This window comes from Macaca thibetana, chromosome 12 (assembly GCF_024542745.1).
Source record: "Macaca thibetana thibetana isolate TM-01 chromosome 12, ASM2454274v1, whole genome shotgun sequence".
NCBI lineage: Eukaryota > Metazoa > Chordata > Mammalia > Primates > Cercopithecidae > Macaca > Macaca thibetana.
Window position 1 is genome coordinate 39,275,284 of NC_065589.1, and position 22,894 is coordinate 39,298,177.

The following is a 22,894-nucleotide window of genomic DNA, read 5'->3' on the forward strand; positions in this document are numbered from 1 at the left end:
AAAGACTAGGTCTTAAACAGGCTTTAAATTTTAAGCACATTTTAAAGCAACATTTAATCAGCTATCCTGATTAAAATGAGGATAAGGAATCTATAATGCTATTGCCCATCAGGAGACTTCTAAGATACTTGCAAGAATCCACAGGCTCCAAAAAGCTCAGGGATCTTATCTAAGTGTGATTCTTCATTAGATCTTTCTAGGAGACTCTCAGTTTGGCCTATCTCTCACAATGGAAACAGATCCTGATGCAGGAACATCAAGAAGGAATCACAGTGGGGTTTACAGAAAACAAGCATAAGGCAGTGGCTTGGACAAGCTAAACTTTTAAGGGTAAAGAATTTGTTTGTTTCCGTATTTTTTCTTCAGTTAAACTTTCCGTGTACTTCTATCACTTTGGAGGTTAACACATCAATGGTCAAAATTTGAATACAGACTTTAGGGTAAAAGGACCAAAGCAGCCACAGTCTGCTTTTGGTCTAGTTCACTGCAACCCACCTATTTTAAGCAAAAGGAATTTCTTCACAATTCCACATCTTACTCACCATGACTGAGGATTTGGAACCAACAATCCAATCAACAATACAGGAGTCCATATGCTTGGGCTCTTCCAATCATATCTACCTACCATGGGCAGGTGAAAGTTGTGTGGCCATAGTTAGTACTAGTTAATGATTCAAAGCTCAGTCATCTTGTCATCACTTTCTATACTGAAGATATGGCAAATAATGGGTGTTAGATGGGAGGAATATATATTTGAAAATAAACTATGAAACTCACCTACAAAAAAAAATCAAAGAGGAAATGCATGCTAAGTTTGGTATATAATTGTAGTAACCTTCTATTTTAGGCAGGCTTCTTGAATATAGTTGAATTTCTTTTACCACGAATCCTCCAAAATACCAAAACATTATTGAAACAAATCATAACAGGAAATATCTCTAATTCTTAACTGATATTCTGTTAAATATTGTCATAGGCTTTTGATGTTTTGTATATAATTATATTCACCTTTAAAAACTTTTAAAGTTTATATTGAAATATATTCTTTATTCAGCTATTTGGCAAAAAGAATAATTTTTCCACAAAAATATGATACTGCAACTTAAAAAAAAACCCTGTGCCACTGAATATTTTCTGCTTCTCAATTTCTTTATACTGATTAAAAGATAATGACATATTGTCCATAAGGTATATCAGAAAGCGCACCATTTATAGAATAAAAAGGCTATTACACAGGGGGAGGGTAAAATAAAGCACATTAATTGGCCCTCCAATTCACAACAAAGTCTCTATATTTATAAAAATCCAGCTAATTATATTTCATAACATTTTTATGATAGGGTACCTTACGTTTCAGTTTCACAAAATATATTAACATTACAAAACAACCATTCATTCAACAAATATTTACTAAGCACCTAATGTGTGTGTCAGGTACTGTTCTAGGCACAAAGGATAGAGCAGTGAACAAAACAGACAAAAGTATCTGCCCGCAAGGAACATGAAGACACACCACAAAGTTGCATGACAAAAAGTAAAACAAAAAGGAGGAATTATTTATTGGGTTTTAAAAGGCCAAGTGTTAACTATCTCTTTAACTCCCCATATGTAATATTCTACATAAGAACAAAGAATGGAAATCCAGCCCTGGAATCTCTTACCTTAAATCTAAGCAACCACTTAATGCATAAATGGAGCAAATAAAAGAGGTAAGGAAAAAAAGCATTGAAAGGTTAGTTGAAACTTCAGGATGTGAAGAGAAAGGAAAAAAAGAAAAAACAAGTTAAGCATTCAGCATTAACAAAATAATGTTTCAGTAGATCATAGAAAGAGTGGTTAAAGCAGAATGTGTCATGAACAGAAGTTTCTTTGATGAATTTAAGACATTGTTTTATTCAAAAATTTAATTTTATTAAAGATTTCTTCAAATTAATGACCCTTAAACACGGAAAGTCAAAAAATGAAGGGGCTAGAATCCTAAAAGAAAAACATTTTACTTTGAGAATTATAAGAATGGGGGATGTAAACATATGAATTATATATATTAAAAAAAATCAGATTACTTTTTTCTTACATAATTGGGCAAACAGAAATATCACACTTTATATTCTAAGTATCTTTTTGGCATTAGATTCTGGCAGTATTCTAAAATATTCCATTAGCAGTTGTTAGCCTTGAATAAATTTTCCCAAGTTAGAATAAATTTCAGTTATTAACTAACCATCCAATTACACATCTTATTTTAACATGCTCTTATTAGTAATCTAAATGCATGTAGGTATTGGCTATAAAATTAAATATTGGGCAGGCACAATGGCTTACACCTGTAATCCCAACATTTTGGGAGACCAAGATGGGAAGATCACTTGAGGACGGGAGTTCATGACCATCCTGGACAACACAGACAGGCTCTGTCACTACAAACAAAAAATTTAGCTCAGCACAGTGGCATGTGCCTGTAGTCCCAGGGAAGCTGACACGGGAAGATCATCTGAGCCCAGGAGTTCAAGGTTGGAGTAAGCTATGATTGTGCCACTGCACTCCAACCTAGGTGACAGAGTGAGACCTTGTCTCAGAAAAGTTAAATTAAATACCATATTCCAGATAATAGTGCTTGATCAAAACTCTGACGAGAGATTTTAAAAATAAATTTACAGTGTATATTTTCTTTTTACCTAGATCTACATTAAATTTAGATTTAACTGATTTCCATCCATAACAGTGTGTGTTTTTTAAGTATGCTTATATTAGAAAAAAAATCAACTACATGAACTGTACAGTATCATTATAAGCATGTACGTATGTATATTTATTTACTCATATCTGATAAGTCACTGTCTTTCAAACTACTGATCAGATGTAAGTTGATACTCAGCTAAAGCTCTGAATCATTAGGTTCAAATACCAATTTAAATGAAATTTCCATGTTTTAGGCACCCAAATACATCTTAAAAGACAGTCAAAATATGTAATAGCTATACACTCAAAAGCAGTGGCAATATTAATTCACCTAACACTATTTTTGCCCAAGATGTTGGGATAAAATTATTTTAGAAAAATTCAAACTACATGTTTATTAATATATGTTGTTTTTGAAAACTAATGCCAAAAGTCTGCTGATAAATACCTGAGATAAGGTAAACACTTTCATAATAACATGATGAATGATTTTTTAACCAGCCATATTAAATTAAAATGGGAAAGATTACACTATACTTATTTACTCAAACCATAGGAGGTATTATCATCACTAAGCAAATACAATTCATTCAAAGATGATTGTTTAAAACTTGAGAATACAGCACTAAGAAAAAGCAAAAAGGGTAAAACAGTTATAGTAGCAAAGAATCTTCACGACAACTGGGCCAAGACTTTGTCCTCTAGGAAGGAAAGATAGATAAAAAGCTTAATTTTCTCAAGAGTTAGTTTCATTATGGGTTACTACTTTTAAAAGCTTGAAAAAAATTATACCTACCTTTACTCCATGTCCAATATCATCTAGAATTGTATAGTCAATAGGTTTTCTAATATAACGAACTGGTCGTTCAAGGTTGGCTGGAGCAATAATCTTATGCGTCCTTGAAGTGTTTTTATTGGTAGTCAAAATACCAATTTCTCTTCTTGCAACTTTCTCTTTATGAATATCAACTGTCTGCAAAATATAAAGTAAAAAACACAAAAATGTACAGTTCTAATATCCACAAAAATCAAAATATATATGCCTAGAGATTTAATATTGCTACTCATATTCTAAACTATGCTTGCTAAATTTTATTCTTCTGTACTACTGACTTCCTCCATTTTCAGGTTAAGGCAAGGGCTGGTAAACCATGGCCAAATCTGGTCCATCACCTGATTTTTACAGCCCACAAGCTAAGAGTAGTGTTAACATTTTTTAATGTTTGGATAAAAGAACAACAACAACAAAAACCCTTCACGTGAAAATTATATAAAATTCAAATTTCCTTTTCCATAAGTAAAGTTTTATTGGAATACAACCATGCTGCTTACTTGCTTATTTGTCTAGACTTTACACTGTAATGGCAGAGATGAGCCACAACAGAGACGGCATGGCCCACAAAAACTGAAGTATATATTAGCTGGCTCCTTTACAGAAAAGGTTTGCCAACCCCTGGGTTAAAGCACGCTAACTTTGTCCTCTCCATTAAGATTCAGACTAATATAGTGATTAAGAAAGCCCCTGAAATTAATCTAGTTACATTTTTAATGACCTATAATTTCTATTCATGTTTAAACATCTTTTTTTTTTTTTTTTTTTTTTTGAGACGGAGTCTCGCTCTGTCGCCCAGGCTGGAGTGCAGTGGCCGGATCTCAGCTTACTGCAAGCTCCGCCTCCCGGGTTTACACCATTCTCCTGCCTCAGCCTCTGGAGTAGCTGGGACTACAGGCGCCCGCCACCTCGCCCGGCTAGTTTTTTGTATTTTTTAGTAGAGACGGGGTTTCACCGTGTTAGCCAGGATGGTCTCAATCTCCTGACCTCGTGATCCGCCCGTCTCGGCCTCCCAAAGTGCTGGGATTACAGGCTTGAGCCACCGCGCCCGGCCTAAACATCTTTTTATTTAAAAGGAAAGAGGGCTGAAATATAATGTTAAAAATAAAGCCAGGCACAGTGGCTCAGGCTTGTAATCCAAGTACTTTGGGAGGCCAAGGTGGGCAGATTGCTTGACCCCAGGAGTTCATGACCAGCCTGGGCAACATGGCGAAATCCCGTCTCTACAAAAAGCAGCTGGGTATGATGGCACGTGCCTGTAATCCCAGCTATTTGAGAGGCTGAAGTGAGAGAATCGCTTGAGTCCAGGAGGTCAAAGTTGCAGTGAGCCATGACTGCACCACTGCACTCTAGCCTGGATGACAGAGCAAGACCCTGTCTCAAAAAACAAAACAGCCATTTTTTGACCCCAAAAGACCAAGTTGCTTGGGCAAAGTTGCTTATATTTTTATCATGACAAAACGCCTGTAAAATATTTCATTAATTTATTTATATTTATTAAATGCTCCATAGGACATAAGAGTAAGAATGTATTGTAATTACAATCTTCTATTTGCTAACAGAGGGTGAATTTCTCCACATACACAGGTAGTTAGTACACTAAAGCAAAATTTTTTTAAACTGCAAGCTGCAATTTAGTGGTATGTAAGCAGCAATTATTTCAAACCAAATAGAACAGAAACATCAGACTGCATGTACACACAGTAAGGTAAAAGCACTGTTTCTTGAAAAGTCTGTTTATTACGTATATAAATAGATACGTGAATTATGTGCTGAATAAAATGTAAAAAAAATTTTTTCCTGTGTTGCAGTCAAAAGAGTTTGAAAGATCACTTCACTAAAATGGTTCACATCTCTTACAACCAATTCCTAGCTCAAGCAGCAATCAACAGACACATTTTTTGCTAACTCTTCCCCAGTCCCACTTCAATGTCCTACTTCAATTTCCCCTTTGTAAAAGAACCTGGTAGTAACAATGAAGAGAAAAGATAATCATCATGACATTATAAAATACTACTTTAAGAAATCTGAACACGGATCATCTATCCTTCTAAACTGCCTCAAGTATGAGGTAAGCTTGAAACAAATTCAAAGTCTCTTATTTCTCTACAACCAAGAGATCTTAAAAACAACAGGATCTGTATGTTCCAGAGCTAATGCACGTATAAACAGAACCTCAAATAAAAAACTAACCATGGTAGTAATCTTACAATTTTAAGTATTTCTTTTTAAGAAAAAAATCATCTCTAAACTTTTCTATGCATGTTAGGCTAATTATGAGAATAGCTTTCCTCTTCAACTGCTTGAGAAAACTATAACAGAAAAGTTTGCGTATTAGTGATGACATTGGAATTCACTTAATTTTTAACTTTAGAGAAATGGAAATTAATCACATTTTGATTAAAGTTTATTTTTATGAGACAGTGTCTCACTCTGTTGCCCAGGCTGGAGTGGAGTGGCCCGATCATGGCTCACTGCATCCTCGACCTCTCAGGCTCAAATGATTCTCCCGCCTGAGCTTCCTAAGGAGCTGGGACTACAGGCGTGTTCCACCATGCTGGCCTAATTTCTATACTGTCTGTAGAGTTGGGGTTTTTCCATGTTGCCCAGGCAGGTCTTGAACTCCTAAGCTCAAGTGATCCACACACCTTGGCCTCCCAAAGTGCTGGGATTCAGGAGTAAGCCAATGTACCTGGCCTTGAATAAAGTTTAGTGAGTCATTCTGAATCATTAAAAATATGGGCTAGAAATATTATTTCATACCATCAAGAATGCTTCAAAAAACAAAATATGACACTTTTTTAATAAAATGGGTCTATCAGATCAATAAAAGGTTCATCAGAAAATATAATCCTCAAGACATTGTTTTTATTCTCCTCAGTTTTTAGAAATGTGCTTAACTTATTCAGAAATGAAACTACAAGAGTGTAAACCTGACCAACCATAACAGAATTACAAGCTTATAGCTTCTATTTCAAATCTGCATACTATAAAGATACATTTTTTTGCAACACGGTCTCACTCTGTCACACAGGCTGGAGTGCAGTGGGACAATCGCAGTATACTGTAGTCTTGAACTCCTAGGCTCAAGCGATCCTCTCACCTCAGCCTCCTGAGTAGCTAGGACTACAGACGTGCACCACCATGCCCAGCTAATTTTATTTTTTGTAGAAATGGGATGTCACTGTGTTGCGCAGGATGGTCTTGAACTCCTGACCTCAAGCAATGCTCCTGCCTCAGTCTCCCAAAGTGCTGGGATTATAGGCATGAGCCACCATGCCTGGCATGTACTATAAATATTAATAAATCTCTGGAGAATGAACAGGGAGAAATCATCTTCCACTTACTATTTACACTAACACACAGTAATATTTTCTAACAAGCACATATTTCTTAATTGTTTAAAAAATTGAGACTTTAAAAAAGCATAAAAATATAAATTAGAAATCTCTTCATTTGATCTTATAGAGATGTGACTTGGTCTAGGGATTGGGGACATTTACATATTACCCATATGTTCTCTTCATATACACACAAACACACACTAAGCCCAAACCCACAGACCATAACAGTAAAAAGGAAGACCAATACAGCAAATAAAAAGATAACAATAAGCCTAAAACAAGGGGTCATTGTTATAATAGAGCAAAAAAAAATGGCACTAAGCCTCCAGGGAGAGAAGGCAAAGTAGAAACATAATGAGTTACAAAGAAATATATCAATTCATCAGGAAAGTGAAATGTTTCCCTGGACTAAACTCTTTAAAAATATATTTGTTGTTGCTTCTTATATCAAATCTCAGTAAAAACTGAAGGCATATTTTTTAAACATAATTTTTTAACAGCATAAGTATACAGAAAGTCAAAGTAATTTAGTTTGGCTATATGATGCTTTTAATTGTCTACTTCAAAGAATGCCTACATCTTAGAAACACTAGGGGCAGGGTAACTCAACAGTGGCACTATTGACATTTTGGGCTTGATAATTCTTTGTTGTGGGTGGGGGTGAAGGCTGCTGTCTTGAGGATTGTAGAATATAGAAAAGCATCCAGGTAGGTAACTGTAGCACTCCCTTACCATGAGATGTGACAACCAAAAATGTCTAACATTGCCAAATGTCCCCTTGGGGGCAAAACTTTCCTGGTTGAGAACCAAAGATCTATAGAGGAAGGACTAATTAGCTGGTCCCTTACTTCATTCAATCTCAAATCGCAATTGTTTCCAAATTTTTTCACAAGTTGACTCAAGATCGACGCCTCTAATTTGCCTAAGTATAGATATCTGAAGTAAATAACTTTAAAAAAAATCTATAATAATAAACGTAATCTAACAAGGGTATAATTTGTATTCTTGCCATCATACTACCACACCGGGTGGAACTGCAGGAGTTCCTATGGGCAGGAGAAAATATGCCTTTAGAAAATGGCCACGGTTCTATTTGGAGTTTGAATAATTTGACAGAGAGCACTAAATCTATTTCATAAACAAGCAGAAGATTCTCAGGTTGGTCCAGAAGATTCTAAAGGTTTTCAGCAATCATCTGCTTCAATTTTTTTTTATAGCTTTCACTTGTAGAAAATAAGCATAGTCAAATTAGACAGAATAATAAACACTCCCTCCTCACATCTATCATGCAGCTTTAACATTGATAAATTCGTAGACAATTGTCAGCTGTAAAAGAAATTTAGGAAAGCTCCTGTAACATATTCTTAAATAAAATATGGCTACTATGTTTTTCCTAAATCAAATTCACAGCTATCAGTAATTATGGCATTTGCCCTCAGGATATTCTTTGACATTATAATGTTAAATTTCATTAAGTTAAATTCTGGAAGTACAAGTTCAACATTGATATTTAGGATGAATTTTAAAAGTAAGAAAAGTATTTCAAATTTATCCTGGGTTTTTTAAGTGACTAGTTATATGACAACAAACCTACTTATTTAGAAGAGGCCTCAAGAACAGCACTCACCTGTGGCAAGTAAAAAATGTGTTCTGCTAGCAATCAAAGACGACCATAACTAATGCAAGTACACAATTAATATAATTATTGTTTGCTACAGATCCCGTTAACCAAAAAACACACCAAGATATATCACTGCAATTGTGTAGGACTTAAACATCTATTCTCCCACAGTTTCTTATTAATTAGTTTCCCCATCCTTCTCACCGATATTGCCAAGCTGATCTCGCATGCTGCAGGCTTCCCCCATGACACTTCAGCCACAGTGCGAAACCCAGGTTCCTTAAGGATACCTTTTATGGCCTTGAGATAAACATACTGACTCCCAGCTCCTTTGCAAGCCTGAGCCCCACTCCCACATCTCCCTCATGAACCCAAGCACATGCTCAGGCCACAGCAGATGACAGGAAGGTACTGTATAAAATATTTTGTTTTAGGATTATCCATGCATTGTCATTTCCCATTACCACAGGTAATTGAGAGTTGACTGTACTGGATAGCACTATCTCAGTTAGCTGCCCATCAGTGTGGGAAAACATCTGCAGTCAAACAGTTACAGTGGATTAACCCAACTAAATTGGGTGTTTTTAAGTATGTCTCAATTTTTTTATTAGTAAGCTAATGTTTCAAATAAACATATTTAAATTACAATTCTTCAAATTATGTATCATTCATAAAACAAATTAGTTACTAACAAACTGAGTAATTTTCAGTTTTTTATAAAGTGATATAAAAATTATGTAGGAATTAATTGGGAAGTATAAAAAGTCTACTTTCTATGCATAATTACATATTGATAACCTTCAGTGTATCTCCTTAATTAAAACTGGAAATTTTTTTTTTTTTTTTTTGGAGACAAGAGTTTCGCTTTCCACCTAGGCTGGAGTGCAGTGGCACAATGTCAGCTCACCGCAACCTCTGCTTCCAGGTTCAAGCAATTCTCCTACCTCAGCCTCCAGAGTAGCTGGGATTACAGGTGCCCACAACCACACCCGGCTAACTTTTGTATTTTTAGTAGAGACAGGGTTTCACCATGTTGGCCAGGATGGTCTCGAACTCCTGACCTCAGGTGATCCACCCACCTTGGCCTCCCAAAGTGCTGGGATTACAGGCGTGAGCCACTGAGCCTGGCCAAAATTGGAAATTCTTAAGCAAGGCTATCTATATAAACTTTTTTGGTTTTTTTGTTTTTGAGACAGTGTCTCACTCTGTTGCCCATACTTGAATCCAGTGGCATGAACATGGCTCACTGCAGCCTCGACCACCTGGGCTCAAGTGATACTCCCACCTCAGCCTCCTGAGTAGCTGGGACTACAAGCATGCACCACCAAACGTCGCTAATTTTTGCATTTTTTGGAGAGATGAAGTTTTGCCATGTTAGCCAGGCTGGTCTCGAACTCCTGACCTCAAGGGATCCACCTGTCTCAGCCTCCCAAAGTGCTGGGACTACAGGCATGAGCCACCACACCCAGCCTAAAGTTTTTAGATAGTAAAAGCTACCCTACTTGTTGAGTTCTTGACCTGCCACTGCCTTTCAATACCTAGCTCTTGAGAACAATTACTTCCAACTTTACATTATTTTATATTAATTCTTTTCCAGCTCCTTTACTTGTTACCTGCTAACTAATTTAACGCCTGGCCCAGTGAGTCCTACTCAGCCCTGGGGAAGGTGGGATGAGCACTACTTTCTTAAGTTCTTTATGTTGCCTTTTGACCTTGCTTAATCTTTTATTCTAAGCCATCACAAACTTGAACATGGACAAGTACTGACTAATTTTACTAGCTAAGAAAAAAGATGGGCCTCGCTTAGAAAAATTTTAGTTTACAAACTGATAAGGATTTTAGTTTGAAAAGTGTTTTGCAAACTTTTTATTAAAAAAAACTTACTAGAAAAGGACACAAAATAATAGGCACAGTAAGAAACATTCATCTTTATAATAATGTTACACTACACTGACTTAAAGGTATGTGTGCCTGTACAAGTATTCAGTGAAATTACATGTTTACTCCAATAAGTATACATTCTGGGGAAATATTTAATGTTAATTTAACTCCACTATCAGTTTGAAGATAAAAAATGTCATTTGTTTTAATAATATGCTTCCAAAGAATGGACAGGATAACAGCAACAAAGCTAGAGATGGAATTTCTTTAAAATTTACCATCCCTAAAACACATAACATAATCCATGTTAAGAACCAACCCTACTACTACCTTATAGATACGATGAATGTAGTAAAAATTAGTATACTACTTAATACTATATTGTCCTTTTAATAGAAAAAAGTGTCTGATACTATATATTCCTAATCAATTAATATCCTGTTTTTGAAAACATCTGACATTTAGAAAGAGTGGGTTTCTACTTTGTTTTGTTGAAGTATTTCTCCCCAATACAGAGTAGAGTCAATGGAATTCTCATCCTCGGATTACAATTCAGAGTAACTTGGGAAACAGTTCAGTTAAATTAAAGTAATAGAGGGTTGAGACCAGTGGACACAGATTGAGGTAAAGAGCAAAACCAACAGAACAGAATAGAAGCAAATAAAATCAAGCTCATTTGTGAGAATCACAAAAATAAGGAATTCAAGATGGAAGACAGCTAAGAAATTATCTAAACAGTCCTATCTTACAGATGAAAACACTTAAGTTCAAAGAAGTCAAATGTCACATAAGTCAGCAGAAGAGCCAGGGTAAAACCTAGATGCCCTGATCCTTTTCAGGCCAATCCTGTTCAGCGTTCATTTTCGTTAAAATGGACAAAAGGGATAGGAGGCTGAAAGGTGGTAAAGTTCTTACCCAGCCAATAGGGAAAAAAATACTAATGGGAAAAGAAACGGAATACCCTAGATAATTAGTATCTACTAGTCCCAAACAACTCTACCCTTACAACTCTTAAGGCTTATTGCCATTCCAATAAATGTGTAATCTTGTCTTTGACCTGACTGAACCCTCCATTCCTTCAACTCAATCTTCACTATACACTCTCAGAGTCTAGTATTTTTGCCCAAGTTGCACAAAAATCTGGTCTCAAGAACCCCCTGGTTCCCTCTAGAAACATACAATATTTTTAATAACACAAGCATCATAATAAAATTTAACACTCAAACATTTGGAAAAAGTATTTTAGAGGAGGGGCTGGCAAACTAAGGCTCCATGCCAGAATGTGGCCCGCTGCCTGCTTTTATATGGCCCAGAAGCTAAGAAAGGTTTTAACATTTTTAAATCGTTGTTTAAAAATACACACATTAAAAAAGAAAAAAGAAAAGAAAACATAATTAAAATGTCTTTCAAATCTGTCCACATCTCTACCTTACTTGCAATGTCATCTCTCTTTGCCGGGCATGGTGGCTCATGCCTGTAATCCCAGTACTTTGGGAGGCTGAGGTGGAAGGATCACTTGAGACCAGGCATTCAAAGCCACCCTGGGCAACATCATGAGACTCCATCCCCCCCACCAAAAAAAAATACACACACACACACACACACACACACAGAAAAAGAAGAGAGAGAGAGAGAATAGGAGAATGACACCATACGTGGCCCATAAAACCTAAAATAATTATCAATACGTGGCCCACAAAACCAAAAAAATAGTTACCCTCTGGCCTTTTATTTAAAAAAGGTTTGCCAACCCCTGTTTTAGAGTATTTACTATTTGTTTTGTAAGCAGAAAATGTTTTCTTCTACACTACAGAATAAAATTCCAGTCTGAAGAATATCAAATAGTTTTGATATTCCACTGACTTTTTAAATAAAGAATTCTACCTGTAAACACAAGTAAAACAAAATTTCAATCCTTGAGGCAAATGCTAGAAAATACATAAATTTTTAAAATTACTCTTATTTCTTAAATACAGCCTCTAGCAGCCTATTTCTCAGACTTGATCCTTTATCCGACATAATAATTTACATTCTGTATAAACATAATAGCCACTGAGAACTGCAGATTACCTCTCCAACTATTGCCCCCTAGACACTCAACTCTGAAAAAAAAAAAAAAGGTTTGACATATTCCTGACAGCTTTGACTGAGGCCTCTGTTATTTCCGGTTTACTAATCTCTATCCATTCTTCTGTTTTTTACTTAATCCATTAAAATAGCTTTAAAAGATAGCATTAATTGACCATATTAAATGCCAATTTATATGATTGATACTCCCAAAGAAAATGTTCTCAATAAATGAATTAATACATATACTCAAAATCTAGGGTGGTTGAATATTCACCTTCCTCCTTGAGCTTGCCAACACTTTTCTACCAAAGTACTACAAAATTCTAAACAGAAAATAAATTATTATCCTTGATTGCTATTTGCTTGTTGTCATCATTTACCCACATAATCTCTCCTACTCTCCCCTAATGCCTAATAAAACTAGTTCCTCCTTTTTAGGAACTCTAATATGCTAGTTTCTCTTCTATATTTGTTCTTTTTAAAAAAAGTTTATTTTTAACATCCTTTGCTAATGCTTCAAACATGGAAGAATTTTAGGATTCTCAAGAATAGATCTTGAAATTCTGTATCAGATTAGCAATTTGTCAACCTCCCTCCTTCCATAGAAAACCAAGTTCAGGCCAGGAGAAGTGGCTCACACCTGTAATCCCAACACCTCGGGAGACTGAGGCGGGAGACTGCTTGAGCCCAGGAATTCGGGACCAGCCACAGCAAGATGGCAAGACACTGTCTCTACAAACAAACAAAAAAAAATCAGTCAAGCATGGCACGTGCCTGTAGTCCCAGCCAGTTACTTGGGAGGCTGAGACAGGAGGATCCCTTGAGCCCAGGAGTTCAAGGTTGCAGTGAGCTGTGATCGTACAACTACACTCCAGCTTGGAAACAGAGCAAGCCTTTGTCTCTTTAAAAAAAAAAAAAAAAATTTCATCTATTTAATCATTTTAAATTCCATTGATTATTTCCTTCAGGAGGCCTTTTCAAACTGAAATTTACCTTACACTCATTAAAACTCACCAATTCTTTTTTTTTAACTTAAGATATACAATATAACAAGCAATAAATAATATGTCTGCAGAAGTTTGTATAAAATGTGAAGAAACCCTTATAATGGCAAATTCAGATTTCAGATTAAATAATATTAAATAAGAAATCCTCTAAACCAGTCTGATAAATTTTCAAAAATACCATATCTGATTTTATTATCTGGACTATATTTGGTCCAGTTATATAAATTTGCTAAACTTTAGACTCTCAAAAACAGTCCATTTGAAAAGAGCCCTGAACTCTCAAGACATTAAAAAAGTAGTAATAATATGCATATTTAAAAGTTATTTTTATTCCAGAATAGTTCTAATCATTTAGGTCTAAAAAGAGTGTTGAATAATACTAAATCATTCAAATGACAAGGTGCTAAAATACAACATTTCAAAGATCTCTTCGAAAAAAGGCAGGCACAAACCAAAACCTTTATCATTTTTATATTTTTTAAATTGCATTTTGCAATTTAATTGGTTTTTCACTGCAGTATTATTTTAAATGGCCCCAAAATATGGGAATGATTATGAAAGACATAACATATACATGCAACATTATGCAGCCACTGAGAATGTTTATGAAGAACTTACAACATCAAGAGATTATGTTTGCTTTAACACTAAGTTAAAAAAGCAGAACCCAAAATTCTATACCTATTCTATAACTGACTCTATTATATTATAATCCTGGCTACTTTTTTTTTTTTTTTTTTTTTTTGGAGACAGGGTTTCACTCTGTCTTCCAGGCTGGAGTGCACATCATAATTACAGCTCAATACAGTCTAGACCTCCCCATGCTCACATGATCCTCCCACCTTAGCCTCCCAAGTAGCTGAGACAACAGGCGTGCATCACCACACCTGGCTAATTTTTGTATTTTTGGTAGAGAACAGGGTTTTGCTATGCTGCCCAGGCTGGTCTCGAACTCCTGGGCTGAAGCAATCCTCCCACCTCAGCCTCCCAAAGTGCTGGGATTACAGATGTGTGCCCAGCCCACAGCTACATTTTAAAAAAACTACTGGCCGGGCGCGGTGGCTCAAGCCTGTAATCCCAGCACTTTGGGAGGCCGAGATGGGCGGATCACGAGGTCAGGAGATTGAGACCATCCTGGCTAACACGGTGAAACCCTGTCTCTACTAAAAAATACAAAAAAAACTAGCCGGGCGAGGTGGCGGGCACCTGTAGTCTCAGCTACTCAGGAGGCTGAGGCAGGAGAATGGCGTAAACCCAGGAGGCAGAGCTTGCAGTGAGCTGAGATCTGGCCACTGCACTCCAGCCTGGGCGACAAAGAGAGACTCTGTCTCAAAAAAAAAAAAAAAAAAAAAAAAAAACTACTTACAGGAAAAAGGATTACAAGGCAATATACCAAAATATTAACAGTGAAAAGCTTGGTAAGTGGTAAAATGGTTTTTTATTTTTCCACTTTTTTTCTTCTTTTTCTGGGTTTTCATGAGTATGGCTTTTATAATGAAGACAGATTAACATTTTTTAAAACACTTTTACAAATCCATAAAGTGATAAACTTTAAGTTATATATAATAAAAATAATTTTGTAAGGTTTGCTACTATTTCCATTATTGCAGATATAGTACCATCCCAATAAACATAAATCCTACCAAAAGAAAAAAAAAATTTTGAACATGCCACCAATCTATCAAGTTTATCTTTTTAAATTGATAAAGAAGTATGAAATTTGTTGGCCGGGCGCAGTGGCTCAAGCCTATAATCCGAGCACTTTGGGAGGCCGAGACAGGCGGATCACGAGGTCAGGAGATCGAGATCATCCTGGCTAACACGGTGAAACCCCATCTCTACTAAAAAATACAAAAAAAAAAAACTAGCCGGGCGAGGTGGCGGGCGCCTGTAGTCCCAGCTACTCGGGAGGCTGAGGCAGGAGAATGGCGTAAACCCGGGAGGCGGAGCTTGCAGTGAGCTGAGATCCGGCCACTGCACTCCAGCCTGGGCAACAGAGCAAGACTCCGTCGCAAAAAAAAAAAAAAAAAAAAAAGAAATTTGTTAAAAAAAAAAAAAAAAACAAAGAAATTTGTTAAAAAAAAAAAAAAAAAAAAAGAAATTTGTTAAAAAAAAAAAAAAAAAAGTGGGGGGGAAGGATGAAGTTTCATTATAGGGCTGCTTATGTTACCATGACAACTGAGTTTTAATAAAATTCACAATTTACTTTCTTATCAAAATCACACAGATAACCACCCACAAAAAGATATAATCAAAGAACAACCTAATATTAAGTTTCTATTTTCCAAATTGTACATGTGAGTTAACTTACATAATAAAAGCTGCCAGCATTACAGACAGCCTGTGTTTATTATTAAGGGTTCCTCATAGGCAAATAGGAAAATATTGTGGTCTCACTTGTGAAATATGATTGATTGAAGATTCCATCCTTCGTAGCTGGGATGCCTGGATATCCAGCATCTGCAGGACATTGTTGGCCAAGGTGTTTATCAGATAGGCAACACTTGCTAAGGATTGGGTGGTATAGGCTTTGGTTTCTTCTAGGGCTCTCTGCTTATCTGCTGACTAGGAAAAAAAACAAACCAGTGATCATTAATTCAAAGATAACCCATTTCTAGCAATCTAACCTAACAAAAAACTCACCACAACGATTCTGTTAACTGAATCCACCAGAAAGTAAAAAAACGAATCCACCAGAAAGTGAAAACTACTGGTATCACATAAACCCCAAACTCAACGACTGACTGAATTAACTAATGTTTTCATGTTGAATAGACACATTTTTGTACAGATGCAAATAAAACTCTAAAGCCATTATCTAGAAAATGAGATCCAATGGACAATTTGAGCAATGGTAGCAAATTATACACTGCTTGGAAAGGTAGCACTGATTTGAACGTATAAATTTTGACACACTTTCTTCTGCTTTTCTGAATTCCTCTTTTCCTTTCACTCTATTATGTGAAATGTGGCCAGAACATAATGTCTGATTATATAAAAGCATCCAGGAAAAAAAAATTTAATTATAAATAATGATATGATAAATAAAATGGTAATAATGATTATTATAAACTAAAAGTAATAAAAGGATCCTTCCCTCCAAAACATTGTGTTATAACCCTTCAAGATGTAAACTGCCATGTTGCCCAAGCTGGTCTCAAACTCCTAGGCTCAAGAGATTCATTGGCCTGCCTCGGCCTCCCGAAGTGCCGGGATTACAGGCATGAGTCACCATGCCCAGCTAAACATTAAGCAATTTTTTAAAAAAATTAAGTTGACACATGCAGTCAGGCTCATTCTTCTTTTCCATTTTAAAATTAAGATTTCTATCCATTAATTATGCCTAAGAAATACTGTGACCGGTTTATATATGAACATGAAAAAACCAATATGAAAAAAACCACAAAAAGTAAAAAAATTTTAAAAACAGATATAAAGAAAAAAATACAAATAAAGTTCTGTAAGCATTAAGATAACAGCCCAGGCAGAGCGCGGTGGCTTACGCCTGTAATCCCAGCACTTCGGGAGGCCGAGGTGGGCGGATCACGAGGTTAAGAGATTGAGACCATCCTGGCTAACACGGTGAAACCCCGTCTCTACTAAAAATACAAAAAATTAGCCGAGTGTGGTGGCGGGCACCTGTAGTCCCAGCTACTTGGGAGGCTGAGGCAGGAGAATGGCGTGAACCCAGGAGGCGGAGCTGGCAGGGAGCCGAGGTCGCGCCACTGCACTCCAACCTGGGTGACAGAGCCAGACTCCGTCTCAAAACAAACAAAAGATAACAGCCCCAGAAAACACGTAGCCTGAGAGAGATAAATAGTTTTCCTGATCTTGATCCCATAGAGTAAGGCTTTACTCAATGAAATGGAAATAATAATATTCAATTTTGTAAAAATATTTATAGATGGCTTAGCAAGTATTTTCATTAATAAAAGAAGCAAACAAATCTGGTCCCATCCTCTATAAAATAAAAGTAACAGAAAATGTCAGGAGGAAATTCTAAGGATCAGTGCTACAAAGAAAGAGAGTATTTTTGTTACAAAAAAAAAAGGTGACACATTCATTCAATATAATCCACAAGTATATACCATATATACAAAACATTGTGCTCAGAGTTGAGCAATTTTAAAACATTGTATCTGCTCTCAAGGACTTACCATGGGAGAAGATCCACATAAATTACTAAGGTGAATTAAGGTGAATAAAAATCAAGTACAGGCAAAATAAAGGTAACATGATGAGCAGTATGAAGAAAAAGGCAGGTTGAGAATATCAGTAATGGCAAATGTTCAGTCAGATTTTTAACCAGTTTTTAAAAATTGAATTCTTAACAGACTCTACACAGCTAATTCAGAAAAATGAAAGTAATTCTCAGATTATTTGTCTTGTATGTATCTTCTAAATCAGTATACCATTTCAAGACGTCTTAAATAAATGTGTAAAAAATAAACCACACCCCCACTAATCTTCCAAGTAAAATTTTCAGTACATTTCTATTTCATTATTACTTTTACCAGTAACTAAAACAGGTCCACACTGGGGACACAAGTAGCTTTACCATAGGTGAAACACTATAAACCACCATATATAGCATTTTTTTTTTATTTGTAAAAAGCCTCTGTCTTGGCTTGCAAATCATGACACTAATAGTAAAATTACAACATTCATAAATATAAATAACTTTTTCTTAGCCATTAATTTTACTGCCAACATATTATCAAAGGGCATATTGGAGATGTCATCTCCATCATCTTCCCCACCAGCCTTCAATTATTGTGTTACGAAAATACATTTTCAAATTTACAGCTACCCCTAAAAATGCTGCAATATAGCAATTCTGGAATCACTTCAGGATATGACTGAAGCAGTATTCTGAAACACCTGAGACTGACACTATGAAATACAACTCTCTGGCTTCACCAAGCAACAATATCATACTAAAAAAATACCAACACCTCGGCCAGGTGCAGTGGCTCACGAGGTCAAGAGATTGAGACCATCCTGGGCCAACACGGTGAAACCCCATCTCTACTGAAAATACAAAAATTAGCTGGGCATGGTGGCGTGCACCTGTAGTCTCAGCTACTCAGGAGGCTGAGGCAGAAGAATCGCTTGAACCCAGGAGGCAGAGGTTGCAGTGAGCAGAGATTGTACCACTGTACTCCAGCCCAGGCAACAAGAGCAAAACTCCATCTCAAAATAATAATAATAATAATAATAATAATAATAATAAAAATACCAATACCTCAAGGGCTTCAATATTTCACTCTGAAGTTTTACAAGTTTCGCTACATTTGTAGCTTTAAATTATGTGAATAAACAATAATCAAATAAGAAAAAGGTATAGACAAGAATATTCATGCTCATTAACTCATTTAATGATGAAAGAGAAAAAGCATGAGGCTGACTAAACAATACATTCACATAGTACATTAATGCAGTAACTTAAAATGGTATTGCTATCATTACTGCTACGTAAAGATAGCTACGATATAACTAAGTGAAAAAAACCTGATTACAATGGATCTTGAACATAATCATCATAATTCTGTATGTGCCTGTGTGTAAATACGAGCACAAGAAAAATGTCCAAAAAGTAAGCTCCAAAATGATAACCTAAGTTTTCTCTGAATGTTGGAAATAAAGTTGATTCGGATTTTTTAAATGTTTTCAATATGGCTTAATTTTTTTTTTTAACTTGGGCATGTAGTACTTCCATTATCAAAAAGAGGAAAGCATAACGCTGGCCAGGCATGGCAGTTCATGTCTGCAATCCCACAACATTAGGAGGCTGAGGAAGGAGCATTGCTTAAAGACAGGAGTTCAAGACCAGCCTGGGCAACATTGTGAGACCTCAACTCTACAAAAATTTAAAAATCAGTCAGGCATGATGGTGGACCCCCTGCAGTCTTATCTACTAGAGAGGCTGAGGTGGGAGGATGACTTGAGCCCAGGAAGTCAAAGATGCAGTGAGCCATGATCACATCACTGCACTCTGGCCTGGGTAACAAAGCAAGACCGTGTCCCTCAAAAAAAAATTTAGTTAAAAAAATATGTGTATGTGCATTAATATAAAATAATAGAAACTGAAAATTAAGCATTCCATCCTAGTCAACTATAAGGAATAATTATAAAGCATAAGAGGTCCAAAAGATTTTTAAATCTTTCTGAAATGTATTTTACATTTGCATGCTCATCAAAAAGTTATTTGGGGCTCAAGGGTCTTTTCTTGTTATTTCTAAGTTCAAGATAAAGTTTAAAGGACCAGGGCTGCCATTTGTTTACCTGCTCTATGGATAAATCAGCACAGCGGTGGTTCAGCGGTAGAATCGCCTTCCACACAGAAGGCCCGGGTTCAGTTCCTAGCCAATGTACAAGTATGCAGTGGCTCACACCTGTAATCCCAACACTTTGGGAGGCTGAGGCGGGCAGATCATTTGAGGTCAGGAATTCAACACTAGCCTGACTAACATGGTGAAACCCCATTTCTACTAAAAATACAAAAATTAGCTGGGTATGGTGGCAGGTGCCTGTAATCCCAGCTACTCAGGAGCCTGAGGCAGGAGAATCACTTGAACCCAGGAGGCGGGGGTTGCAGTGAGCCAAGATCATGCTATTGCACCCCAACCTGGGCGACAAAAGCAAAACCCTGTCTCAAAATAAAATTTGAAAAAAAAAAAAAAAGGATGAATGGATAAAGAAAATATGGTGCAGGCCAGGTGCAATGGGTCACGCCTATAATTCTAGCACTTTGGGAGGCCGAGGTGGGCAGATCACCTGAGGTCAGGCATTTGAGACCAGTCTGACCAACAAGGTAAAACCCCATCTCTACCAAAAATACAAAATTAGCCGGGCATGGTGGCGCATGCCTGTAATCCCAGCTACTTGGGAGTCTGAGGCAGGAGAACTGCTTGAACCCAGGAGGCAGAGGTTGCAGTGAGCCGAGATCACATCACTGCACTCCAGCCTGGGTAACAACAGCAAAACTCCGTCTCAAAAAAAAAGGAAAAGAAAAGAAAATATGGTACATATGCCCAGTGGAGTACTATTCAGCCATAAAAAAGAATGAGATTCAATCATTTGTAACAACATAGACAGAACTGGAGGTCACTACGTTAAGTGAAACAAGCCAGGCACAGAAAGATCACATGTTCTCACTTATTTGTGGGAGTTAAAAATTAAAACAATTGAACTCATAGAAATAGAGAGTAGAAAGATGGTTACCAGAGGCTGGGAATGGTAGGGGGAAAGTGGGGAGGTAGGAGAGGAGGAGGTAGAAGGAAAGATAGGGAGGTAGGGGAGCAGGGAGGTAGGGGGAAAGTGCGAATGGTGGACGTAGGGGGAAAGTGCGAATGGTTAATGGATACAACATAATAGAAAGAATGAGTAAGACCTAGTATTTGCTAGCACAACAGGGTGATTTCATAAAAAATAATTTAATTTTACATTTTAAAATAACCGAAAAGTATAGTTGGATTGTTTATAACACAAAGGGTAAATGTTTGAGGTGATGGACATCCCATTTACCCTAATGTGATTATTACACATTGTATGCCTGTATCAAAATATCTCAGGCAACCCATAAATATATACACCTATATGCTCCTATATACTCACACAAAAATTTTCTTTAATGTAAAAGTATTTAAAATACTGCCAGGCGCGCTGGGCCACACCTGTAATCCCAACACTTTGGGAGGCCGAGGCAGGCGGATCACTTGAGGCCAGGAGTTCAAGACCAGCCTGGCCAACATGGTAAAAACCCTGTCTCTACTAAAAATGCAAAAACTCGCCAGACGTGGTAGTGTATGCCTGTAGTCCCAGCTACTCAGGAGGCTGAGGCAGGAGAATCACTTGAACTCAGGAGGCAAAGCTGCAGTGAGCTGAGATCACGTCACTGCACTCCAGTCTGGGCAACAGAGTGAGACCATCTCAAAACAAAAGTGTTTAAAATACAGGCTGGGTGTGGTGACTCACACCTGTAATCCTAGCACTTTCAGAGGCCAAGCCAGGTGGATCACCTCGGGTCCAGAGTTCAAGACCGGCCTGCCCAACATAGAGAAACCCTGTCTCTACTAAACATACAAAAATTAGCCAGGTGTGCTGGCCCACACCTGTCAACTCAGCTACTTGGAAGGCTGAGGCAGGAGAATAGCTTGAACCCAGGAGGCAGAGGTTGCACAGAGCCAAGATCGTGCCACTGCACTTCAGCCTGGGCGACAGAGTGAGACTCAGTCTCAAAATAAATAAATTAATTAATTAAATTAAATACCAATAGAAAAAACAAAATACTCAAAATATAGTAAAACTCAGTATTTACAATGTAGTGGGACCCAAAGGTAACATACTCCCAATTACATGAATGTGAATATAAAGCAACTACTCCCAGAACCTCCAAACAACATGACCTTGTACTGCTATATTAGAAATTATTAAAAGAAATGTTCACAATGAAAGTACAGGTTATTTTATCTAACATTATATATTCCTCTTATAATTAAAAACAGTTTTTCAATATCATTATTTCATGCTTAGATGAAAAACAGACCACAACAGCACACTCTGGATGCCACATTATCTACTTCACTTGTTTCAGTACAAAAGTGTTTTTTGCCACAACTGTGGATATGAACTAGCTGAGCTACTGCCAGAATAACTGAGATCACAGGAACTATGTCATCCAGGGTCCAGCATACAAATGAACTAGAAATATATTACCATGCTGATCAACTGCAGAGCTCTTTTCTTTCCAAACTGATCTGTCAACAGCAGAACTCATCAGAAATGTTTCCTCTAACAAACAAAAAATTATTTTTAGTTAAATCTCCTGAGGATTCAAGAAGGACCACAAGGGAAGTAATTATTCTTCACTAGCCTTCCTCACTAATATAGTAGAATCACTCAAAATTTCGATTCCTGCAAACTTAGCACAGACACAGCCTTGAGAAAGGGTACTCCGTTGCTCAATAAACGACACTATAAGACACAGGACATCATTCAATCTAGGCAAAAGGATGAAGAATGTCTATGTTAACAGCCCTTTTAAATTTTCCTGTATTTGCACAGAACAGTCATTTTTTAAATAGAAATAAAGAACTGTCTGGTTGAAAACAGGTTATTCTTCATCTGGTTTTATTGCCATGCAACACAACAGGCTCTGACTTTCTCCTGTTTTTTAGTTTTCATTCTGTTTTCCTTTATGTGTCAGCATACTGGCAACTTCTATACTGCTTCCTACAAAAAAAGAAAAGTCAGTGCAGCAAACTGTCCCATGCCAAAAAAAAATTCAGTGTGGCAAACCACCATTATAGAGAACTTTTTTCTTTGCTGAGACAGGGTCTTACTATGTTGCCCAGGTTAGATTCAAACTCCTGGGCTCAAGTGATCCTCCTGCCTCTGTCTCCCAAGTAGCTGGGACTAGAGGCACACACCACCACACCCAGCCGAACATTTTCTTGTT

The 22,894-nt window shown here is 36.9% G+C and overlaps 1 protein-coding gene across 41 annotated transcripts in view; it reads right to left on the reverse strand.

Moving 5' to 3' along the window:
- The window catches only part of ABI2 (abl interactor 2), a 113,740-nt gene that overhangs the window by 58,778 nt on the left and 32,068 nt on the right, over positions 1 to 22,894 (reverse strand). For 22 of the 41 annotated variants that reach the window (XM_050750847.1, XM_050750861.1, XM_050750846.1 and 19 more), the window contains 3 exons: positions 15,832 to 15,999; positions 3,476 to 3,652; positions 1,662 to 1,679 (listed from right to left, as the gene is read on the reverse strand). In XM_050750847.1, coding sequence (XP_050606804.1) covers positions 1,662 to 1,679; positions 3,476 to 3,652; positions 15,832 to 15,999 — 363 coding nt within the window. The remainder of the gene's footprint in view (positions 1 to 1,661; positions 1,680 to 3,475; positions 3,653 to 15,831; positions 16,000 to 22,894) is intronic. The other 19 variants (XM_050750874.1, XM_050750848.1, XM_050750868.1 and 16 more) reach the window with 1 other exon arrangement.